The following is a 24,507-nucleotide window of genomic DNA, read 5'->3' on the forward strand; positions in this document are numbered from 1 at the left end:
TAACACTGATTTGTCTAAGAGCTATCACATGGTCCTTTCGAGACCTGAGAGCTATAACATGGTCTATCCAAGACCCAAGAGCTGTGACACGCCGAGGGGGCTTTAATGTCCGTCATTCCAAATCTTTGTTGTGATGAGACAAAAACCGAGGAACATACACTCGCGTGACAAGACCAAGTCTATTGGATTCTTTACATTGACTCTACAAAGGAATATATGAATATCATGAGACAGGCTCAGATGAATGTCATGAAAAATCCAAAGAGGGAGAAATCATTTCTCAAATGCAAATGATTGAGGCAGTTTAAAAAATTTTTTGCATCAGTAAAAATTCTCTCCATTTCTGTTAAGTATGTTCACTAAAGATTACCTGCTTTGCTTGTTGCCTCAGATTATCCCCAACAGACTCTGGCTCAATCATCTTCCATTCAGCTGCAATACTCCTGAAAACATCAGCTCCAGTGTTTAGCACTTGAATGAGATGATGATCATGGGATAAATGAGCCAAGATCCTCAGCTCAAGTTGAGAATAATCAGCCGCTAATATTAAACCACCTGAAACAAATGATTTTGGAAAAGTTGGCACAAAGACAAAACCAAGTTTTACAGTATTGAACACGATGACAGAAATTCAGTTCCAACAAAGAACCTTGAGATCATGCATCCAAAAGCTAAAATCTTGCTCTTAATTTGACTCAGTTCAATTCTGTAACATGTAAGAATTTTTCTGCTTAGCTTTCAAAGGTATGTAATATATAAAGCTACCTTTGACCTCTGCCCCTCAACCACTGTGGTAGTGCTTTCCTCAGTGTTCTATAACACTGACATAATATAAATGTCAGAGAGGTTCTTTCATGCCTCCCCTACATAACACTTAGCCACTAGGGACAGGATACTTAATCTTCCTTTGCATTCTATAGAAATACACAGCTTCTGGTACCTAACAGGTCAGAACAAATGGATGTTAATTGAATGAATGAATGAGTGAATAAAGAAACTGGTTCCTAATGTGTGCGCATCTTAAGGGAGCAGGAAAGTCGTTCAACAAAAAACAAGTCAGGTGGTCTGTATGTTCAGAAGAGTTATTAAGGGGACTCAAATTATTTATTTATGGACTAGAAATTTATCTATGGCAAAAAACAAAATAAAGAAAAGCCAGTCTAAAGAAAAATTAGAAAAATATTTGCAACTGATACCACAAAGGACTCATTACTATATTACAAAAAAAAGGTACAATCAAGAACAAAATATAAATGAGCAGTTCACAGAAATAAAAACAAAAGAACCTTAAACATATTAAAGAATGCTTAATTTCACTGACAATAAAAGAAATGCAAATTAAATCTATAATAATAAACAATTTTTTCCACTTATATTGCAAAAATCCAGAGATTGGACAGCACATTCTGTGGCAAGGCTGTGAAGAAAGAAACATTCATATATTGTTACTGGGAAGTAAATGGTAACTGTGCCCCACCCTCCCCAAATAACTACACAGCAAGTTTATAATAGTCATAGGAGCTAAACCTGTTGCAAGAAAAGGGAAACGGAAAAAACATCCATAATGTAAATTATGGATGAAGTGGTATAAAATTATTAGAAGCTAGTCTGTGATGTGATACATATTGTAAACTCCAAAGTATCTAAGATACAGAATTTAAAAGAAATAAAACAATAATAAAAAATCATTTACAGTTTTTAAAGAAGAATAAAGGATAGAACAAAATACAAATGACAAGACAATAGACTTAAATCCAACCATATATCAACACTTACTCTAGTTAACTAAACACTGTATTCAACTGGCAGAGATTTTCAGGTTAAATCCACATACATTTAAATTATCTTAATTTTTAAATTTTAAACAAAAGCAGTATAAAATACTGTTGTGTTAAACACAATCTTATTACTTAAGTAAGAATAAATACATACTATGAAATATTATTCAGCCTTAAAAAAGAAAAATCTGACACAAATGCTATAACATGAATAAACCTTGAAGACATGTTAAGTGAAATAAGCCTGGCACAAAAGTACAAATATTATATGATTTCATTTATATGAAGTATAGAGAATGGTCAAATTCTAGAGAGAATGGTGGTTGCCATGGGCTGTGGGAGTTAGGGGGCAGTTATATTTAATGGGTACAGTTTCAGCTGGGGAAAATGAAAAGTTCTGGAGATGAATGGTGGTAATGGTTGCACCACAACATGAATGTACTTAATACCATGTAACTGAATCCTTTAACACAGTTACAATGGTAAAATGCTGGTGATTCATACTTAAAAAGCAAAACTGAAAACTGTCAAATGGCAACGACACTATCATAGACATGATTTTAGCCTTAGAATATAAACTTCTGACAGAACTAAATAAATTCAGCTGGTTAACTGTACTCACTCAGACCTGCCAGATGGCAAAAGATAAAAGGGCAAATATGTGTATTAATAGGGCTGATGCTTTGGGAGTTAGATCATGACTAAAAAAGGTTTTGATGATGAGTGCTGAGGAGAGGTCAGACAGAAGACAGACAGCCTTGAGGGCTACACCATGCAACAGGAAGCAGCAGTGGGGAGAACTGCAGAAGAAACAAAAGAGCAAAACAAGTTAAAGAGAGACCAAAAAAAAAAGTGCCTTTAGAAGTCAAGGGAGGAGCAAAACTGAGGAAACAGAGGGTTGACAGAATGCTGAATGCTGTAGAGAAGTCAAAGAGGATGAGGACTAACAAAATTCACTGGAGTCTACAAAAAGGTTGACAAAGACAGAGGATAACATGATTTCAGCAGGATGCTGAACAAACGCCCCAGAAGTTTCCCACAGAACAGATCATGAAGACAATTATGAGTGACTTACAAATCCGGCAATAAAAAAGGGAAAAATAGGCTCCACCAAAGAGAGGAAAGGAGGACACAATGCATTCTTCTGAGTCTTATTCATAATTTGCTTTATCAGTGCTTTGAAAACCATTCCTACAGCAATAAGAAGCTCAAAACCATCATCAGTCACCTGACCTGTGAAAGGCACAAAGGCATGTCGCATGCTGACCGAGAAGGGCATTCCTCTGTCTGAGGCTCTCTCTTCCACCTTTGTCTGGCGCCCGGCGTTCATGCCACAGTCCTTCTTTTTTCCTCCTCTGTTGGTGCAAAAAACATCCATCAGTTGGACATGAGGTAGTCTCAAACACATGAAAAGGGTCTGAGCTTTTCAGTAAGTCAATATTTCCATCTAAGAAATGTAAAAGCCTTATTTGCAACCCACTTTAAAGCTTAATAAAGATACTAGACCTTGTTCAGCAAACATTCAATTGAAAAGGACGTAAGGTATTTTTCTGTAATAACCTTTCCCACAAACTGCTTCACTCAACTCAATAAATCTCATTGACTGTATCTAATATAAATGATCTGTGCTTTTTCTTCCTTTTGTGAGCATATGGAGATGTCAGGAAGGGAGATATTTCAGACATTACTAAACTTGTCCCTTTAATATCTAACAAAGAAGCATACAGTGCTGGTTGATATAATTAGGGACCCAGGATTTCAGCTTTTTACTGCCAACTAGTTTCTTCATAGACAGACTCAGGATTTGAAATGGGTAGTGCTCGAAATAGAAATGTGTATGCCTAGAATGGAAATTTAAACTAATTTCATTATTTTACCCAATAGGCTGTTTTTGAGCCATTCATATTCCCAAAAGTATATTAACATAAATAAAGACATTTGAGCCATTCATATTCCCAAAAGTATATTAACACAAATGAAGACAAATAAGCATCTACCTGCCCATAGGAAGTAGGCCTTTGCCTAGAGCTTGGGAAGGTGGGCTTTCCTCTACTGCTGTTGGCATTTTTATCTCAAAATCTCTTGGTACATTCTGAATATTTGGCTCTATAAAGGTTATTCGTCCTAAAATTAAGCAGAATGAAGACATAAAATTAGAGGGGTAAGGGAGGAGGGGAAATCTGACATTTATTTTAACATAAATACTGTGTCTGAATTATCCTAAAATGCATGCTCTATTATTTTTAAACTAAAGAACAATCTCGATGTAAGTGAATATATGAATCAGCTATAATACAGTGTTTTATATTAACTCCTACAGAAACAATCCCATGATAAATCATACTATTTCCACACTAAAACAAGTACCAGAAGTTAGCACCATAAAACACTAGCAGTTAACTAATGAGTAAAAGACAAAACAAATGGATCTTAGGAGAAATGACTGTCGAAGAATTTAAAAGCCAGGAATGCACAAGACACAGAAAGATCTGAAGCAGAAGAGCAACTGAGTCCTGAACAGGGACAACTGGGGCCACAGGAGTTAACTAACGCAGGAGATGGAGTAGCAGTGAAGGATGGTGAACACAGCATTACTTTCTCGATACCACCTGGCCAGTTTTCCTTCTCCTCCTCCTCCTCATCACTTATCACAAGAATCAATGGTAGATAGCACTGACATGGCTAGAAACCAGAATCAGGTGGCCAATAAATTTTCTAGGAAACAGAAACCAATTTGATTTAATGCTTGTGGCTTTATTTTCCCCTAAATATTTTAAATTTTATTTATCTACTTATTGGATGAATTTTCCAAAAACACAAGTGTTGTTCAAAAAGTTTGGGTAATTGTTACCACAGTTTTTATAATACACATACAGTAAGATAAAAATTCTGTTTTATGATACTCTTCATTGTAACAGGCTCTCTACCAGCTTCTGCATATAATTCCATCTTCTTTTGATGAATCAGACATTTTAAGTATCTCAGATACAGTTTTACTAAATAAACTCAATATTATGCCCTTGTTATTTAATTTTAGCAAATTAAATAACAATTAATGGTAGATATTAACATACTTATTAGCATTAAATGGGAGAAGGCAATGGCATCCCACTCCAGTACTCTTGCCTGGAAAATCCCATGGACGGAGGAGCCTGGTAGGCTGTAGTCCATGGGGTCGCTAAGAGTCGGACACAACTGAGCGACTTCACTTTCACTTGTCACTTTCATGCATTGGAGAAGGAAATGGCAACCCACTCCAGTGTTCTTGCCTGGAGAATCCCAGGGATGGGGGAGCCTGGTGGGCTGCCATCTATGGGGTCGCACAGAGTCGGACACGACTGAAGCGACTTAGCAGCAGCAGCAGCAGCATTAAATGGCCTATTCAATTTTACAAAGCTAACAAGTAGTACAGAAAAAAATCCAAGCCTCTTTCTGCCTTCTTTTCTATGATAATATAATATTCTTTTTAAGTACACTGCCTTCTTTTCTATGATAATACTTAATACTCAGGTCTAGTCTTTGAATTAATGAGGTAGCACTGATGGACAAATAAAATCGCAAAAATAAATTATAAAACATGAACAGTTTCATGGAGATGAATTCTATAATGACAGAATTTACTGTACTAACATAAGTTTCTGTTTCTACAATATTCTTTAAGTGCAGGCATAGTATAATGAAAACCAATCAGAAAAACAAGGAATTGATGATTTTCTGCTTTATAAGCAACAAATAAATTTGCTTTGAAAACTCTAGGTTGACTTTGTTTCTTTACCAACAGGATTTATTTTACATAAGTTTACAGCATTAGCATATGTTTCAAAATGAAATTTAAAACAGTGCAAGAAACAGGCAGAAGCACCAAGAAGTTAGCTAAATAGGGAAGAAGAGAAAGAGAAATTGTTTAGAACACAGACTATGCAAGCAGAGAGAAAAGCAGCTCCTGATGGTGCCCTCAGTCTCAATAACAGCAACAACTGATCATGTACCCTGCACTACTCTAAACACTTTACATATATTGGCCTATTTAACCCTCAGGATCACCCAGTGAGGTAGGACTCTCATTATTTTGTTTCATACATGAGGAAACTTAGGCACTGAGAAGTTAAGTACCTTGAGTAAGATTCAAAGCACCAAAATTCAAACTTTGTGAAAATGTGGTATCAAAGCCCACATTCCATACCACCAAACTAAAATGCCTCCTCTACAAAGAAGATAATGCTGCCCTTTCTTCTACTGCACATTGCATTTTGGGAAATATGTAGAGTTGTACACCACCTAGAAAAAGAATGCTTTTTCCTTCATGAGGTTACATGCATACCTATCCCGAGAGAGACACACAACAGACTCTACCACTTTCTTCTCTTGAGTAAAATAAGACACTCCTTATTATACAGATGCCACACAGCCCTACTTAGAGTCAACCTGGAGAGACTCTGAGGTGATTTAGGAGAGGGCTGGGACTAAAGTCAGAAGATCATTAATTCAAATAAAGATTTAATTCCTGAGTATACTCTCATCCAATCTCAGACATCCAAGTTATTCTATAGAGTACTTGAAAGAAGGAACTATATCTTTAGACTAAATTTCATCTCTTTATCTAGGTAATATCCATCCAAGCTTTGGATGCAGTACTGGGCTTCCTAGGTGGCACAAGTGGCAAAGGACCCACCTGCCAATGCAGGAGATGTAAGACATGGGTGCAAACCCTGGGTTGGGAAGAGCCTCTGGAGGAGGAAATGGCAACCCACTCCAGCATTCTTGCCTGGAAAATCCAATGGACAGAGGAGCCTGGCAGGCCGCAGGCCACAGAATCACAAGGAGTTGGACATGACTAAAGCGACTTAGCACTCACATGTCTTTCATAAACGTTTATAAAACTTCATCGAATCCAATGACAAACACTTGAATTCCCCGGTCGTCATAAGCAAATATTACATATGAATATTTTTTGCAAACCTGGATATTATCCACATTTAAAATTTCTCATTACCTGTAGCAGTGTGTGATTGTGATACAGGATAGATTCTTTCCATTCCAAGAAAAGGATTCAGACGTTTTTCCCGCTGCAGGGGAAAGACCACTTTGGTAATAGCATTAGTGATTCTTCTCCACTCTAAGATCAAGCCTGGTAAAGGATGTAATGCCCTTAATTTATTTAAAACATCCTGCCAAAAAAATTATAATAAAGTAAGATCAGACCCTTGTCCAAATTCCATAGCAAACTAGAATCTCTTTTAAGCAAAAATTATAGTCTCAAAATTAAATTTGGTAACTCCTGTATCTAACTCAGCTATTATAAAATTACTGTTTTTTTAGAAATCACTATAATGACAAATCCACAATAAGTATAGATTATTAAATGCAGATATGTTAATGTTGAGTAATATCAATTTGGATCTTTGCAAAGTAGCTGCTTCCCACCCCCTACCCAAGTGTTTACCTCATCTCTTTTCTTTACATTTTCCTTCTCCATTGCTCGTGAGATTATAAGTTTCCCAGTTGCTTTTTTTTATCCTTTTTGCCATAATACTTTCATGGATTTTGTATCAAGGAAATCTGTTTTTAAAACTTTGAATTTTCTATGCTACAGAATTTCAATGAACCATCAAGGATAAAAACTTGTGAGATAAAAGGGTAATGCAATCAAATAAGTTTTGCTACAGAATGAAGCTGTGGAAACTTCCCCAGGGGAGGCAAGTCATAGTTAATAATATTACGATCAAAATTCTACAGAATGTGACTTCTGTAGCAGTCCAGTAGTTAAGACTCCACACTTCCAATGCAGGGGTCACAGGTTCAATCCCTGGTTTCTAGGCAACTAAGACCCCATGAGATATGCAAGGTTGGGGGAGGAATCTATATAGGGTGGCAACTTGGACTGGTCTCTCCATGTGGCTGTACTTTCAACCATTGATAATTCATTCAGTAAAATTGTAAAATTAAGCCTTTTCTCTCTTTTGGCCCATGCATACAGTTTCCGTGAGTTGTGATTCAATTTTACTTAGAAATTAACAGATTAGATTCTCAAAATAAATTCATGGAAAACTTACTATTTTGCTCTGAAATTAAAGAAACAAAATTTCTATTAACTTTTTCTTTATTTTTTAAATTCTTCCATACCTTTGTTCATGTTCATTTAACTATAAAAACTATATTCTGCAGTCTGAGAGCAGGGCATGTCTGTCTAAGAGTAGTACATATCAGTAATTAAATAATGTCTATAAAGGTCTGAATTTACAAACTTTTATATACTCTTTAAAGGATAGGAAGGACATACTGTTAAGTCATATTATAATCCAGATTTTCCATGCTGGAATGTCTCCACAGTGTTTGTGGGCAGCTAAACCAGAAATCAATTTGTTTCTGTCTAGATAAATTCAAATGGTAGACTATGTTGGATTTTGATTGCATCAGCATTCTTTCAAGACACCAAATGCTAACAGTAGTTCAGATTCTGCCCTATGACTGCCCCAAAGAGCACCTTACTAGTGCTGAACTGTTTTCCCAGCCTTAGCTTCCGTCCATTGTCATTTCCTCTTCTGGTAGAACCCAAAGTTTTCTTGATGCCTTGGTTTTTTCCCTCTCCATTTGGTGGCAACTTTAGTTCCAAAAATAAAACCTGCAAAAAATGTATGCCCCTTTAGTCAAGAATCAAATCACAAGTATTATCATTCAGAAAACGTTTTTAGAAGTATTCAAGAAAAGACTCTATATAGTTCAACATGAGTTGAAAGAATTTTTTTGGACAATCTGGAATTAACACATTTAATAAGTAATGGCAATAAAAATCTTATGTAGACTGTCCATACCCTAATTTAGTCAGTATCAGGTTAATTCTAACCCAGGCTCTTAACAGTCAAGAACACAAGAACGTATATTTAGTGCTGAACAACTAACAAATAAACTATCAGCAATGAGACTTCAGTTCCCCGGGGATTGTAAGCTCACCCAAATACTTCTTGACATGGTAAGCAATGTGGCATGGGAGCTTTTGTGGCTATTGTGTGATCACAAAAATCAGAGAATACTGAAGTAGGAAGGGATCCAAAAAGCCATCTAATTCCACCACCACAAAGCTACATCCTGAGAATCCCTGAACAAAAAGCAGGAGAGGGTCCAATGCAGCAATAACAAAAGCTAGAAAGTGGCCAGTAAGCACCCACTAAAGAAGGAAGGCTTACAAGGAACAGAGATCTGGGCTCTAGGGCAGAGGAAGTTCCCTAAAACATGGATACCTAAAACTCACTAGTTCATACTAGAGGGGTTCCAACTGAGGCAATTCAGAACACTATCTACTCTCTCAACTCATTCATTTATATACTTTCATTAAGATATGTTAGATAGCATTGCCAACTCAATGAACACAAATTTGAGCAAATCTAGGAGACAGTGGAAGACAGAGAAGCCTGATGTGCTGCAGTCCATGAAGTCAGAGTCAGACATGACTTAGCAACTGAAGAAGATTAGCTAGTTTCTCATTATTTAAAAACACATAACTCTGTGGCTTAAAGGGGGAGTCATTTTTATGCCCTTTATATATTTAATGAATATTTACTTTCAGACAGGTATTGTTTTAAGTAGTTTACACTTATTTTTCATTTCTCACAACTCCATGAGGTATTTCTACTATGAAGTATTTTACTGAGATGTAAAGGGTTGATAAAGTGGCCCAAATTCAAGGAGTTAAGGAATAAATAGAAGAGTCTTTAAAATATTTACCAACATGCTATAAAAGTGAATCACATCTAGAAAACAACAAAACTTCAAAGCTATCAAGTATAAGCGCCCATCTATCAGTAACTCTTCCAAAACAACTCAACCATCCTTTGTGGAGTATGGGGAAAGAACACAATACAAACACAATACAAACTACTGGGGGAGAAAAGGACAAACTATGTAAAAATTTATATAAGGCGATAAAAATATTGTAGGTTAAAAAAGCAAAGAGTCCCCAAATCCCTTTTTCACTAACATCTAAGAAAAGTATCTAATTTTGCAGTGAGGAAGCTGTAAGAGTTCATGGAATGACTAACTTCATGGAGAAACATCTACACCATTATACAACTTCTATTACAGATCTCATCTGCACAACAAATATTTACTGAGTGCTTCTTCTGTACCAGGCAAATCTCCCCGTGAAACACACATTCTGGGATACTTCTTCACTACCTACCTATTCATAAATAAAAACATACAAAGGAGATATTGGAATACATCTCCAAAGTATTCTGGTTAACCAATTGTTTCATTTTATTGGTGTTTAGGTAAACACATTAACGAACTATATACACACAAACCATTTTTTTGCTCTGAAAATGACTTTCTAAATTCTCTATTCCCATTATACAACCTCAGCAATGTCATCTGAACTGGTGAAGGAAAAACTATGGCCAGCTAGTTGATAGGCCTGCATCTCAATTGCATCCAGTTTGGCTTGCATTATGTGTTTCTGACTTTCACATTCTGCAGTACTAAAGCCGATTCCATTTAGTTCTAGCAAGGCTAGGCAGTACTGGGAGGGCATTTCCACTTTACAGAAAACATCTGGAAGAAAAAAAAAGAAGCAAAAAACATTAATTCACCAGCTAAGTGACTAGTTCAGCATCATTACCTATACACATAGCATTTTTCTGGGAAAATCAGAGATGCTACTAAACTATCCTTCAAGATCCAGTCTCCTGAGCCACATTTTCAAACCATCAGTGAGAAGTATTAAAGTCTTTCCACTTTTCCATTTAAGCTTTGGACTACTAGCTGTGTCTATTCAGAGAGTAAAACACGCAACCTTATGAACAGTCTGAATTGTAAGTGACTTCATTTCTCCCAAGATGATGTTTCTGTAGCCAATTTTATTTGCTAAGCTGACTATAAAAGGTTAATTCCTCAAAATAATTTCCAATACTCCTAGTCCCATGGTATGCAGACTTGCACAAAGCTAAATATAAAGATTTTATATTTTCCAGTGTTCTAAGAAGAAAGGATAAGATTCCTGAAGTAAGAAATCAGAGTATTTTTCCATCTGCTGATATTCGTCAACAGAATAGTCATTCTAAGTCAGTTTCCCTAGTATGTTCATTAGCATATTAGTCTCAAAAATACTGTAAGAAAGGTTGGGATTGAGAGACACTGTATACTATGAATTTCAGCATTTATATATTACTCTTAGATGTTCATGATGCCTGTTAATATACTAAAGGCTCTGAGTAGAACTGAACAAAGACAACTATTTTAATGTTTGTTTTAATCAAAAGACTGAAATCATTTGACTCTAAAGCACTTTATCTGTTTAATATTTATTAACATCATGAAAAGTGAGTGTTCATAGAACACTCTATGGGAAATGCTATCCTAAATTTATTAAGAAAAAAATCCACAGCAAAGATTTCTACTTCCAGTGTTAATGGGTCACTAGGACTCTGTGTAACCTGGCCTGTTTTCCCCAGTTCCACATACACATATTCTTTAAGGCATTCCTGGTCTCAGTCAGTAGGAGAAATCCCAAATGATACCTGTAACTACCACCAAAAGCAAACAAACAAGTGACAGCTATTAGCCTCTGATGGTCAGGAGAAGATATGGGCAGTCAGAGCCTGGCTTCACAGGCCTGGAGCCAGAGCAGAAATTCACGGGATATGCGACTAGAGAAACAAGGAACTAGGGTCAGAAAAAGAAGAGTCAAGAGTGATAGGAAGCCAGCCTGGATTCACAGACAGTAGGAAGAAATAGGGCTGCAATGTGAATGAAGTCTTACCCCAAAAAGGTTGAGGGGATAACATATCTTTGAAGTAGCAAGAGAAGGAGAAGCTGATTCTCAGGCTCCTGTTCTGAACCAAAATTCCCAAGAAAAGCTAATGCAGGCCTTGAATGCATTGTAGTTTAGTAACAAGCTGAAGCCAGAGCAGTCTTTCCAGAGGAAGGCATCCCCCACCTAGCAAACCCTGGAGCGCTCCACTTATTCCCTAAGACTTGTAGCTATAGAATCATTACACTCACAACAGAGCACAGCTATGAATAAACTATATCAAAATTAGAGGAAAAAACAAAAAAATTGACAAAAAACAACAAAATTCTGTAAAGCAATTATCCTTCAATTAAAAATAAAATAAATTTTTAAAAACTATATACAAATCAAACAAGATGAATACAAACCAACAGCAGGAAAGTGTGATATGTCAATAATCACAATGAACAGAAACACATCAATAATTATAAATTGCCAAATTTGTGGGAAAAAACTGATAGTTTGAAAAAGAAATAAGCTATACTTTGTTTATAAGACACATCTAAAGCATAAGGATCTAGAAGATTTAAAGGGACAGAAAAAAGATGTATGAGGCAAGCAACTAATCAAAAGAAAGTTGATGCTGCCATAGTCATTCCAAAAAACCAGATGATTAAGAATAAAAATCCTATTAGTGGTAGAGCTAGTCAAACATAATGACAGATTTAATGTACCAGGAAAATACACCAATTTAAACTTGTATGCTGCTGCTGCTTGGAGAAGGCAATGGCACCCCACTCCAGTACTCTTGCCTGGAAAATCCCATGGATGGAGGAGCCTGCTAGGCTGCAGTCCATGGGGTCGCTAAGAGTCGGACACGACTGAGTGACTTCACTTTCACTTTTCACTTTCACGCATTGGAGGAGGAAATGGCAACCCACTCTAGTGTTCTTGCCTGGAGAATCCCAGGGATTGCACCTAATAAAGTAGTCTCAAATGTGCTACAAAATTAACATTGCCTAAACTATAGGGAAAATTAGATATAAATGATTTAAACAACACTGAATTAACAGACATTTATAAAAGTCTGCATCCAGAATTAGTATACCTATATTCTAACGTGCACACTGAACATTTACACAACAATTCAGGTTTTAGGTTACAAAACAATTCTCAAAGAACTTCAAAGAATGGGTATCATACAAACATATTCTCTACAACATAATAGAGATTGAATGTAATAATAAAAGTATAAAATAAGTTTTCAACTATTTGAGAATTAGAAATAATCTTATAATTTATCCATCTAAAAACGTCACACCAGAAAATTTTAAATATTTAGGATAAAGCAACGAAAACATTACATGTCAAAACTTGTAAGATATAATGAAAGTAGAACTTTGAGGAAATTATAGCCTTAAATACTTAAATTAGAAAAAGAAAAATATGATTTGAAAAGTAATGAGCGTAATATCAAACTTACGAATTTAGAAAAAGGACTGCAAATAAAGTCAGGGGAACTAGAAGAAAAGAGATTATATAAAAGTTCACAGAAATCAATGAAACAGAAAACAAAAACAACAGGAAAGATCAAAGGTAAAAACTGGTTTTTTGAAAACACTGAAAAATTGGATAAACTTCTAGTGCGATTAAACAATAATATTATGAAAGAAAAAGACATAACAAACCAGAGATATAAAAAAGAAAAAGAATCAGCAATACTTTAGATAAATTCTTTAAAAAATATATAGGCTACTAAAACATTACCAAAAAGATGTAACTGAATAATCTAACCTAGATAGCATATTCAAAAGCAGAGACATTACTTTGCCAACAAAGGTCCGTCTAGTCAAGGCTATGGTTTTTCCAGTGGTCATGTATGGATGTGAGAGTTGGACGGTGAAGAAAGCTGAGCGCCGAAGAATTGATGCTTTTGAACTGTGGTGCTGCAGAAGACTCTTGAGAGTCCCTTGGACTTAAGGCGATCCAACCAGTCAATTCTAAAGGAGATCAGTCCTGGGTGTTCTTTGGAAGGACTGATGCTGAAGCTGAAACTCCAATACTCTGGCCACCTCATGCGAAGAGTTGACTCATTTGAAAAGACCCTGATGCTGGGAAGGATTGGGGGCAGGAGGAAAAGGGGACGACAGAGGATGAGATGGCTGGATGGCATCACCGACTCGATGGACATGAGTTTGAGTGAACTCCAGGAGTTGGTGATGGACAGGGAGGCCTGGCGTGCTGCGATTCATGGGGTGGCAAAGAGTCAGACAAGACTGAGCGACTGAACTAAACGGAACAGTTATTAAAGAAGTCAAAGTAGTAGTTAAAAATACTTCCACAAACAAAGTTTATAGGCAAATTCTATCAAACTTTCAAAGAATACATCATGCCTATGACACATAAACTCCTCCAGAATAAAAAGAAGCTATATTCATCAACTCATTACATGAAACTGGAATAACTCTCTTACCAAAAATAAAGCACAAGGAAGAAAAATTACAATCATTTTACAACCAATGAATTTGCAAAGTAGAGACAATGTGATCAGAAACATTTCTTTCACATTGCTGTTGAAAGGACAAATTTTGTACAACCATTTTGAAAAACAGCTCACCATAATCTTGAAAAGTTGAATACTCCTATTTCCAAGATGCAGCAATTCCACAGCCAAAAGAAATTCTTACCCAATGTAGCAGGAGATGTGTAAATTAGAAGAATATTTAGAGAGAACTATTTGGTATAGCAGAACAAAAAATAAAAGAAAACAAAACTAGAAACAATCTAAGCATTCATCAATAAGAAAATGGATAAATATATTTTAGCGTGCATGCATGTGTGTACACGCATGCACACACACACAGTGATACATTACAAAGCAGTGAAAATAAGTAAACCATAGATACTTGCAATAACACGCATGAATCTTCCTAACATGATGCTGAGTAAGTAAAACAAGACATAGTGTGACAGATGTTTTATAAGGTTAAAAAACAACCAAAACCAAATAATATATTATTTGGACTTTTACATATTAAGAAAATAAGGGAATGATAAACATAAAACTTACGATGTATAAGGGAAGAGGAGCACCCAGGTAGACAAATGTCTGAGTTGTTAATGTGAGTTAACAGTTACTCATTATATTATTAAAATAATAGTGAGTAAAAAGAGGACCTATATGGACCAATGATGAAGAGTTAATGAAAAATAAGATTATGACTAATATAAATCTGTGCAGCTGAGGTCCGTTGAAAAAGAGAGAAATCAACTCACTCCATACCTAAAAAAATCATCTCATCTATGTTCAAACTACTTTAAAAGGAGCTAATTGATCAATGTGAAGAGAACAGGATACTTTGTTCTGGGGTCAAATTAAGCAAAGACACATTCTGCTATTAATATTTATTCATACTCAAACAAAAATCAGCTCTCTACTGGGAGAAAGTCAGCTAGAATACACCTCCCCAACAGGCAAGATGATGAGAAGAGAAAAAGATGAAGATTCTGGAGGCCTACTAAAACTAACAGGTGTATCCTGAAATAATAATTTCCAAATAAAAGTGATGGTTGTCCACATTCTCTCCCAAATCTTCCCTTATTTCAATGTACTTCAATTCTATGTATTCTTTGAATAAGAAATATTTAACACTGTACAAGAATTCATTTAACACCTCCAGGTCACCCACTTCTGAAAATTTGCAGGGAAAAAAAGCTTTGAAGGTACATAGAAAACATACTGTGAAAGCTAAAAATTATAAATCTAGAAGGTCTCTTACACTTTTCTGAAAAGGAATGTCAGTCTTTTTTTTTTTACAGGTGAAAAATTATCTTTTAAGTAATGGAACAGTCCCCTTCCAATTAGACTGAAAAACGTACAAATCTGGTAATGGGCAATAAATGTCTAAAAAATTACAGACTAATTCATATCACCATCATCAAATGTCAGTGTCTAGAAATTATACAGACTACCCAGGATGCCTATCCTAGAGGCAGACTAGTCAGACTAAGAGGGAATTAGCTATGTTCATTCAGCATTATTGTCCATGAATGTAGAAGTAGTCCTGAGGAAGGTGTGCTGTGTACTCCAACTTCTTTATCTGCCTACATTGGCTTAGAAAGGCTGAGTTTGAAATACTCCAATCAATGCCTGTTGAAGAGCCGCTAATTAACATCGCTTAATCAAGTCTCCTGTAAGCAAATAAGCCAGTCTGTCCTTTTGTATTATTTTATTCCAGTAATATCAGGGGAACATTATAAGCAGCACAGAGGGTTTGTGCTAGAAGTAATAATAATCATCAACTAATACAATCCTGAACATTCACTGGAAGGACTGATGCTGAAGCTGAAGCTCCAATACTTTGATGCTGATGTGAAGAATCAACTCATTGGGAAAGATCCTGATGCTGGGAAAGATTGAGGGCAGGAGGAGAAGGGATGACAGAGGACAAGATGGTTGGATAGCATCACCGACTCAATGAATCCGAGCAAACTCCAGGAGATGGTGAAGGACAGAGAAGCGTGGTGCATAGGAGTCCACAGGGTCACAGAGTCGGACACGACTTAGCGACGGAAGAACAACAGCAACAAGTGCCTAATGTGTGACAAGTACTAAGCTCTCTCATTTAACACTTTCAAAATAAGAACCAGACTTAGAGAGTTAAAATAGCTTGCCCAAGGTCCCTCATAAATACATAATATGGATTCAAGCCCTACTCTTCATGAATTCATCAGTCTCCTGTTTGTAATGTTAATTAATCAGCCAATCCATGGTTTATATCTCCTCACAATGAAGCCAACCTTGTTTTACTTCATCATTTTCACCATAAGTATATATTATGCCCTCTGAAGTCAAGGTAGACAATCTGGGCCAGCAGCCTGCACAATAAATCCACACTATTTCTCACAAGGGAAAAAAAGATTCACATGAATACACTTTGCTGGAAAAAAAAATAACTGTTAAAGAATTCTACAAAGAAAATAGTTCATTGTTTTAAATCCATAAAAGATATATTCTAAGTGTATTTCTAAAACCATTTGATAACATTCAAATATAAAATTAGGAATAAATGAACAAAATGCTCTAATTTACTTCATTATAGTAGAGCCAGAGGTGAGCAAAATATGGCCAATCTGGGGCCAGATGTCTGTTTTTGTAAATGAAGATTTATTGGAACACTCATTTTCATACTATCTATAGCTGCTTTCATGCTATGATGGCAGAGTTGAATATTCATGACTGAGATCATCTAGCCTACAAAACCAAAACTAGTCACTATCTGGCCTTTTACAGCAAAATTATTTATGTTGACTCCTGCACTAGACAATCAAAAGAAAGGGTTTGCATAAAAAGTATAAGTTCTATTTTTAAAAAAAGTGTAATTTATCTACCTGTGACAGAGTAGCTAAATACAGAACTATCCCCAGTCTTACAACATCATAAAAGTGCCAGGAACTGTTTTTTTTACCTTGAAGGTTTTCCTTCTTCAACAAAGAATTAAGCTGATTCATAGAGTTGAAGATGAGAATGGACTCTACAGATGCTCTGTATCGTCCAGAATGCGCAGTGCTGACATTCAGCCCTAGACTTTGAATTCCTTGGCCAGTCTCTATTTCTTCCAGGAGTGGAAGCTCATGCGGAAGAAAACGGGAAACTATGCTGTGAAGAGTCGGCTCCTTGGAATCTGGATCTAGTAACCAGCATGCCACCTGAATGGGATAACAATCAGAATATTTTCTTAATTTTCCAAAGACATTTCTGAAGGGGAAATAAGAAAGCTCATTTTTAATCTCATTCATTTTTACTTAATACACTTAATACTTATGCAGTATTTCCCAGGAGAGAAGGAAAGGACAACTGCACCAGGATAAAGAAAGGATAATTGGTATAAGAAATAACCTTTTTTTTTTTTTTTTAACCAATAGGAGCAGTGACCGTCAAAGAAGAAAAAATTATATTTTTCCATTACTGCAATGTGCCTGCTGATTTACTTCAGAAGTCAGCTTGAAAATCAAATGCCTTTGAGCTAACAAAAATCATATTTCTGAAAATGCAGCTGGGTTTCTTTTCCATTGAGGCTGACTCTGGCTTACCTACTATTATAATAAATTTGGGCCAATACAGTTTTAGGTTTATTTAATTTTCAACATGGGAAGAAGTGAGACATAAACATTTAACCATTACAAGTTCACATACAGTATTTTAGAATGCATAAGACTTTCTCTTAAAGATAAGGACCTGTCACCACGACCATCCAACCTCTGATTTGACTGCTGTTCTTAGCTTCCCTATGAGACCAGAAGTCCTGCATTTTCTAATACTAGATTCAAGCAGTTTGAAATTGGATTTAGAAGAAGGAATCTAAACCTTGTTCATAATTTCAAGCATTACTAAATGACTCAGTTATTTCTTTTATGGGCTAAGAATTCAGTTTTACGGGGGGGGCACAATCTTGTATATTATAATAAGAAATATAAATTGGGTCTTCCCAACAGAGATAAGGCAGGCTTCCTAGATGGCTCAGCAGGTAAAGAATATGCCTGCGAAGCAGCAGATGTGGGTTCGATTCCAGGGTCAGGAAGACCCCTTGGAGAAGGAAATAGCAACCCACTCCAGAATTCTTGCCTGAAAAATCCCATGGACAGAGGAATCTGGTGGACTACAGCCCAAAGGATCACAAAAGAGTTGGACACACTGAGCTCTCGCAAAAGAGATACAGGTTATCTTTAGTTATGCTAATATAGTGTCTTGGAATACTCCTAAGTCACCTAAGAACACAGGCTAAGTTGCCAGGGGTAATCAATCCTGGGACAGGAGGGCTGGAACTTCCCGTTCCACCTCCCCGAACTCCTGGTTAGAGGAAGAGGCTAAAGAGTAACTGATCACCAATGGCCAATAATTTGATCAATTGTGCCTACATAATGAAGCCTCCACAGAAACCCAAAAGGAAGGGTTCAAAGAGCTTCTGGGTTGGTAATTACATGAAGACTCGGGGAGAGTGGCAAGCCTAGAAAGGACAGAAGCCCCACACCTCTTCTTACAAACCTCGCCCTATACATCTCTTCATCTGTGTTGATCTGTGTCCTTTAATATCCTTTGTAATAAGCCAGTAATCTAGTGAGTAAACCGATTTCCTAAGTTCTGTTAGCTCCTCTAACAAATTAACCAAACTCAAGGAGGGGGTTAATTTGTTAGAGGAGCTAACAGAACTTAGGAAACCGGTTTACTCACTAGATTACTGGCTTATAACAAAGGATATTAAAGGACACAGATCAACACAGATGAAGAGATGAGGGGGTTCGGAGAAGGCAATGGCACCCCACTCCAGTACTCCTGCCTGGAAAATCCCATGGACAGAGGAGCCCAGTGGGCTGCCGTCCGCAGGGTCGCTAAGAGTTGGACACGACTGAGCGACTTCACTTTCACTTTTCACTTACATGCATTGGAGAAGGAAATGGCAACCCACTCCAGTGTTCTTGCCTGGAGAATCCCAGGGACGGGGGAGCCTAGTGGGCTGCCGTCTATGGGGTCACACAGAGTCGGACACGACTGAAGTGACTTAGCAGCAGAAGGAGGGGGTTATGGGAATCTAATTTATTTACAGCTGGTTGACCAGAAGCACAGTTAATAAGCTGGGCTTGCAACTAGTGCCTGAAGTTGGGGGCTTGTGGGACTGAGCCCTTAGCCTATGGGATTTGATGCTATTTACAGGTAGAAAGTGACAGAATTGAGCTGAACTTTTGGACATCCAGCTGGTACCCAGTGAACTGTTAGTGGTACAGCAACAGGCCCCCACCATTAGAAACTAGTGATCAGAACCCTTTTAGAGGTATCGAATAAGATAGTCTCATGTAAAAGTTGGCAAATGTTTCTTATAAAAGTGAAATTTTATAAATTAATAGTTTCTCTTACATCAAAAATGCTATGATTAGTAAAACCAAGTATGGAATATTTCAAATGGTTTACACCAAAGTTGCTATATAAATCTGGGAAGCCACTGTAGCTTTAAGAAGCTCATATTACCCATATTCTCATTTTGGACTCTGAAACATCAAAATTAAATGATAACCTTTTATATCCAGTAAAAAGTCTGTTTAGAAACTATATGAAATGTATCACATAAACAAAGGCTGGTTTGAAATATAGGAAAAGACAGTGTCATTAATTTACCTGATAATGCCTTCAAAGTGAAGTGAAATTCGCTCAGTTGTGTCCAACTCTTTGTGAACCCGTGGACTACACAGTCCACGGAATTCTCCAGGCCAGAACACTGGAGTGGGTAACCATTCCCTTCTCCAGGGGATCTTCCCAACCCAGGGATCAAAGCCAGGTCTCCTGCACTGCAGGCAGATTCTTTACCAGCGGAGCCACCAGGAAAGCCAAAGAATACTGGAGCGGGTAGCCTATCCCTTCTCCAGTGGATCTTCCCAATGCAGAAATCAAACTGGGGTTTCCTGCATTGCAGGCGGATTCTTTATCAGCTAAGCTACCAGGGAAGCCCCAGTGCCCTCAAAAATCTCTGCCAAAAAAGCTAAAGAAGCTAAAAAATTATCTTATTATCATTAATTATGTTGGTAACAACCAATTAACATCATATCTCAATTCAATTAATATTCCACACACCTCATGTATTCTAGTCTCAAAAAGGGGGAAAAAATGATATCCCTTTCAGGGCTATGATCCAATAGATAAATGTCTTCTGAAAGTGCATTATATGTTTATGTATAATCATATAAGTGTATATTACAATAACATAAGTTACTCTTTCCTTAATAATTCAGTCATCTTTATAAACAGTGTATCAGTTTGCTATTATATGGGAAAGTTCTTATGGGTTAATAAGGCCATTTATCCCTATGCTAAATTGGCCTCTAACTACTATCCTTTGTGATCTCTTATATCTATATATGCTTTTACTATTTTCTGCCTCTATCCTCATGGATATTTGAAATATCCTACTATCATGTATCTAAATCTGACAGTTCTCCTTTCATTTCTAACTTACTATGAGACAGAAAACGTAGAACATATGACCAAAATGAAAAATTTTAAGTCTCTGAAAAAGGTATGAACTTTAGTGCTTGTAATTTATAACATCTCTGTTTTTATCTACATAGAGGCATCTGGTGTTAATAATAATCTGTTCTGGATGAATAGGATTACTGGACAAAGGAGTGACTACCCTAAACTACTTAAGCTGCAGTGTTGAAGCTAAATAAATACCAAGTCATTTAAGAATTAACCCTAAACATTAAAATATTTTTTAAAGTATACAAAAATTGTTGAGATAAGACAAGAAACCTTAGGATCTTCGTAACTTTGTTCCAGGGAGATGCCACAAGACAGAAGAAGAATTTTATAAGTCTGGATGAAGTCATAGATGATAACAGAACGTTCTTTATCAGATTCTTTGTGAAAGCAAGATTGAAGGTGCCACAATCTATCCTTCACAGTCAGGCTTGGATCTAGAGAAGGTGGGATCAAACTGGCACTAATTTCTTAAAAAAAAAAGAAAAAAAGTTTTAATGCAAAAAGTACACACATTCATTTGAAGTAGCAATCTTTAGTGCTAAGACTAAAAAAGACTCAAAAGCCTCAGAGTTTAGTTCAGCATGACCTTATTTTCCAGGTCATGTTGGCTATACAGATGTAGTGTTTTGTAATCTAAAAATTAAGGTTTGGACTAGGTGATTTATAATGATCTAATTCAGTTCAGTTCAGCTGAGTCGCTAAGTCATGTCCGACTCCTTACGACCCCGTGAACTGCAGCATGCCAAGGCCTCCCTGTCCCGCACCAACTCCCGGAGCCTATACAAACTCATGTCCATTGAGTCGGTGATGCCATGCAACCATCTCATCCTCTGTCGTCCCCTTCTCCTCCTGCCTTCAATCTTTCCCAGCATCAGGGTCTTTTCAAATGAGTCAGCTCTTCGCATCAGGTGGCCAAAGTACTGGAGTTTCAGCTTCAACATCAGTCCTCCCAATGAACACCCAGGACTGATCTCCTTTAGGATGGACTGATTGGATTTCCTTGCAGTCCAAGAGACTCTCAAGCGTCTTCTCCAACACCACAGTTCAAAAGCATCAATTCTTCAGCTCTCAGCTTTCTTTATAGTCCAACTCTCACATCCATAAATGACCACTGGAAAAACCATAGCTTTGACTAGATGGACCTTTGTTGGCAAAGTAATGTCTCTGCTTTTGAATATGCTATCTAGGTTGGTCATAACTTTCCTTCCAAGGAGTAAGCGTCTTTTAATTTCATGGCTGCAGTCACCATCTGCAGTGATTTTGGAGCCCCAAAAAATAAAGTCTGACACTTTTTCCACTGTTTCCCCATCTATTGCCATGAAGTGATGGGACTGGATGAAATGATCTTAGTTTTCTGAATGTTAAGCTTTAAGCCAACTTTTTCACTCTCCTCTTTCACTTTCATCACTTTCTTCTTCATTTTCTGCCATAAAAATGGTGTTATCTGCGTATCTGAGGTTATTGATATTTCTCCCGGCAATCTTGATTCCAGCCTGAGCTTCTACCAGCCCAGCATTTCTCATGATGTACTCTGCGTATAAGTTAAATAAGCAGGGTGACAATATACATGCTAAGTCACTTTAGTCATGTCCAACTCTATGCGACCCTATGGACAGCAGCCCACCAGGCTCCTCTGTCCACAGGATTCTCTGGACAAGAATACTGGAGTGGGTTGCCATTTTCTTCTCCATATACAGCCTTGATGTACTCCTTTTCCTATTTGGAACCAGTCTGTTGTTCCATGTCCAGTTCTAACTGTTGCTTCCTGACCTGCATACAGGTTTCTCAAGAGGCAGGTCAGGAGGTCTGGCATTCCCATCTCTTTCATAATTTTCCACAGTTTTTGTGATCCACACAGTCAAAGACTTTGGCATAGTCAATAAAGCAGAAATAGATGTTTTTCTGGAACTCCCTTGCTTTTTCCATGATCCAGAGGATGGTGGCAATTTGATCTCTGGTTCCTCTGCCTTTTCTAAAACCACCTTGAACATCTGGAAGTTCACGGTTCATGTATTGCTGAAGCCTGGCTTGGAGAATTTTCAGCATTACTTTACTAGTGTGTGAAATGAGTGCAATTGTGCGGTAGTTTGAGCATTCTTTGGCATTTTCTTTCTTTGGGATTGGAATGAAAACTGACCTTTTCCAGTCCCATGGCCACTGCTGAGTTTTCCAAATTTGCTGACATTTCGAGTGCAGCACTTTCACAGCGTCATCTTTTAGGATTTGAAATACCTCAACAGGAATGAGCTCTAATTAGGTAGGAGAAAATTCTAGACATTAAGATTCTAAAAATAAATCTACATTTCTCAAAATGTGAAATTAAAGATTAAAAAGTTATTTGGAAGTAAATTTTTAAAAAAGGAACTCATTTTACAGGGAAGTTTAGTATGAATGTATAAAACTACATCTAAAATAAAAGAAGTTCAAGTAACTACTCACTGTACGATGTTTTCCTACAAAACAACTGAAAATGTTTCATGCTTACTCAGGAATAGACATTACACAGCATCTTTTAAAATGTTTCCTTATTAATTCTGCTCCTAAAACCTAATAATCAACTAGGTATCCAACCACCATAATCAGCTCACAAATTATTTCTAGATCATATCCTTTTAACTCTATGACCTTTCCAAAGGCTGTGTGATTCAACTACTGTAGATGTCTAGCTCATCATTGCCTCTAAATGAGTTCCAGACATACCAAATAGGAGGAAAAAAGCCTGTAAAGAAACTGCTTTGATCCACTCTTCAGAAACAAATTTTCTAGGTGGCCAGCAAGTCCTTAAGCTCCACTACACCCAGAAAGAAAACATAGTATTAATAGCTCCATGTGACAAGCAGAAGGGAGAAAGGGGGTTTGGGGGGTGCTTCTTAAAACATTATTCCAGATAATATGTGAAATAATGTATACAATAGCCGGGATTTTTAAAAAAATGAAAAGGGTTTTTTTATTACTAAAAATTAAGTCTAGGTAAGTATCAGGAGACTATTCTCAACAAAAAAGTCACTATCCTCATAGAAGTTGCATTAAAATTATATAATAACTTAGCCAAATAGTGATTACTTACCAGAATGCTTTTGTTCCTTCTGCAGTGAAAAATAGTAAGCATCTTTTCCACCCCAACATACTGCAAGCCCAACCACCAAGATGTCATCACAGTCTTTAACAGGAAATCCATCATCTCTAATAGAGGCTTCTTGAGGGAAACTAACTATGTAAATCCAAAGTGAAATAGTTAACAATCTCTAAAAGTCATTAAACTGAACATTAAATATGATAATAAAAACCATTTGATAAGCAAATTTTTCAGATCCCCTACAATATGCATTAAATGGATAATCATTTTTAGATGTTTATAAGATCTTTCTAGGCATCCCATCAATTAAGATAATTGTCACTATGAAAAATCTACCAAAGACTTCTTAAAAAGAGATCTGTAATAATGAGTAAGTTTAAAATTAACTTCAAGTTTTTCAAAAGCTGCATTTTGAGTTTTTAATAACTCAAAAATAAAGACCACTTGCACACCACAAAAATTTTACAGCAAACTCAGCAACTTTTAACACTTAGAAACTCCAACAGTTTTTAATACTTTAACACTTAGAAAAACCAAGAGTCTTGCTGCTGCTGGTTAAAAATTAGGTATGATTTTGTATATGCAGTCAACATTTTTCCTAAAATAATACATCTTCAATTCCAAAGACGCTGGTCAAAAACATTAGGTCAACAACTAATCTATCTGATTTACAATTATATCCCCAATACCTGGAAAATAACTGGCACATATTTGTTAAATTTAAGTGTAATGTTTTTAATCTTTCTAACTTCTAGCACAGGAAACGTACTCAATTTTGTTCGTTGGATGAAAAATAGAAAGAGCTAGTTAACACTGAAAGTACATAAAACTTGTCATTAACACATATTCTTCCTGAATTGAGTAGCAAACAAATACTTAGAACTTTATGAACAAATTG

The 24,507-nt window shown here is 36.6% G+C and overlaps 1 protein-coding gene across 5 annotated transcripts in view; it reads right to left on the bottom strand.

Moving 5' to 3' along the window:
• POLQ (DNA polymerase theta) overlaps positions 1 to 24,507 on the bottom strand; it is a 103,505-nt gene that overhangs the window by 20,136 nt on the left and 58,862 nt on the right. For 3 of the 5 annotated variants that reach the window (XM_006073399.4, XM_025284801.3, XM_044942390.2), the window contains 9 exons: positions 23,601 to 23,744; positions 20,804 to 21,000; positions 16,971 to 17,211; positions 10,132 to 10,325; positions 8,263 to 8,400; positions 6,772 to 6,946; positions 3,776 to 3,902; positions 3,012 to 3,133; positions 371 to 555 (listed from right to left, as the gene is read on the bottom strand). In XM_006073399.4, coding sequence (XP_006073461.4) covers positions 371 to 555; positions 3,012 to 3,133; positions 3,776 to 3,902; positions 6,772 to 6,946; positions 8,263 to 8,400; positions 10,132 to 10,325; positions 16,971 to 17,211; positions 20,804 to 21,000; positions 23,601 to 23,744 — 1,523 coding nt within the window. Of the gene's footprint in view, positions 1 to 370; positions 556 to 3,011; positions 3,134 to 3,775; positions 3,903 to 6,771; positions 6,947 to 7,289; positions 8,149 to 8,262; positions 8,401 to 10,131; positions 10,326 to 16,970; positions 17,212 to 20,803; positions 21,001 to 23,600; positions 23,745 to 24,507 lie in introns of those variants that run through there. The other 2 variants (XM_025284813.3, XM_044942393.2) reach the window with 2 other exon arrangements.

The sequence above is a fragment of the Bubalus bubalis genome, chromosome 1, assembly GCF_019923935.1.
Source record: "Bubalus bubalis isolate 160015118507 breed Murrah chromosome 1, NDDB_SH_1, whole genome shotgun sequence".
Lineage (NCBI taxonomy): Eukaryota > Metazoa > Chordata > Mammalia > Artiodactyla > Bovidae > Bubalus > Bubalus bubalis.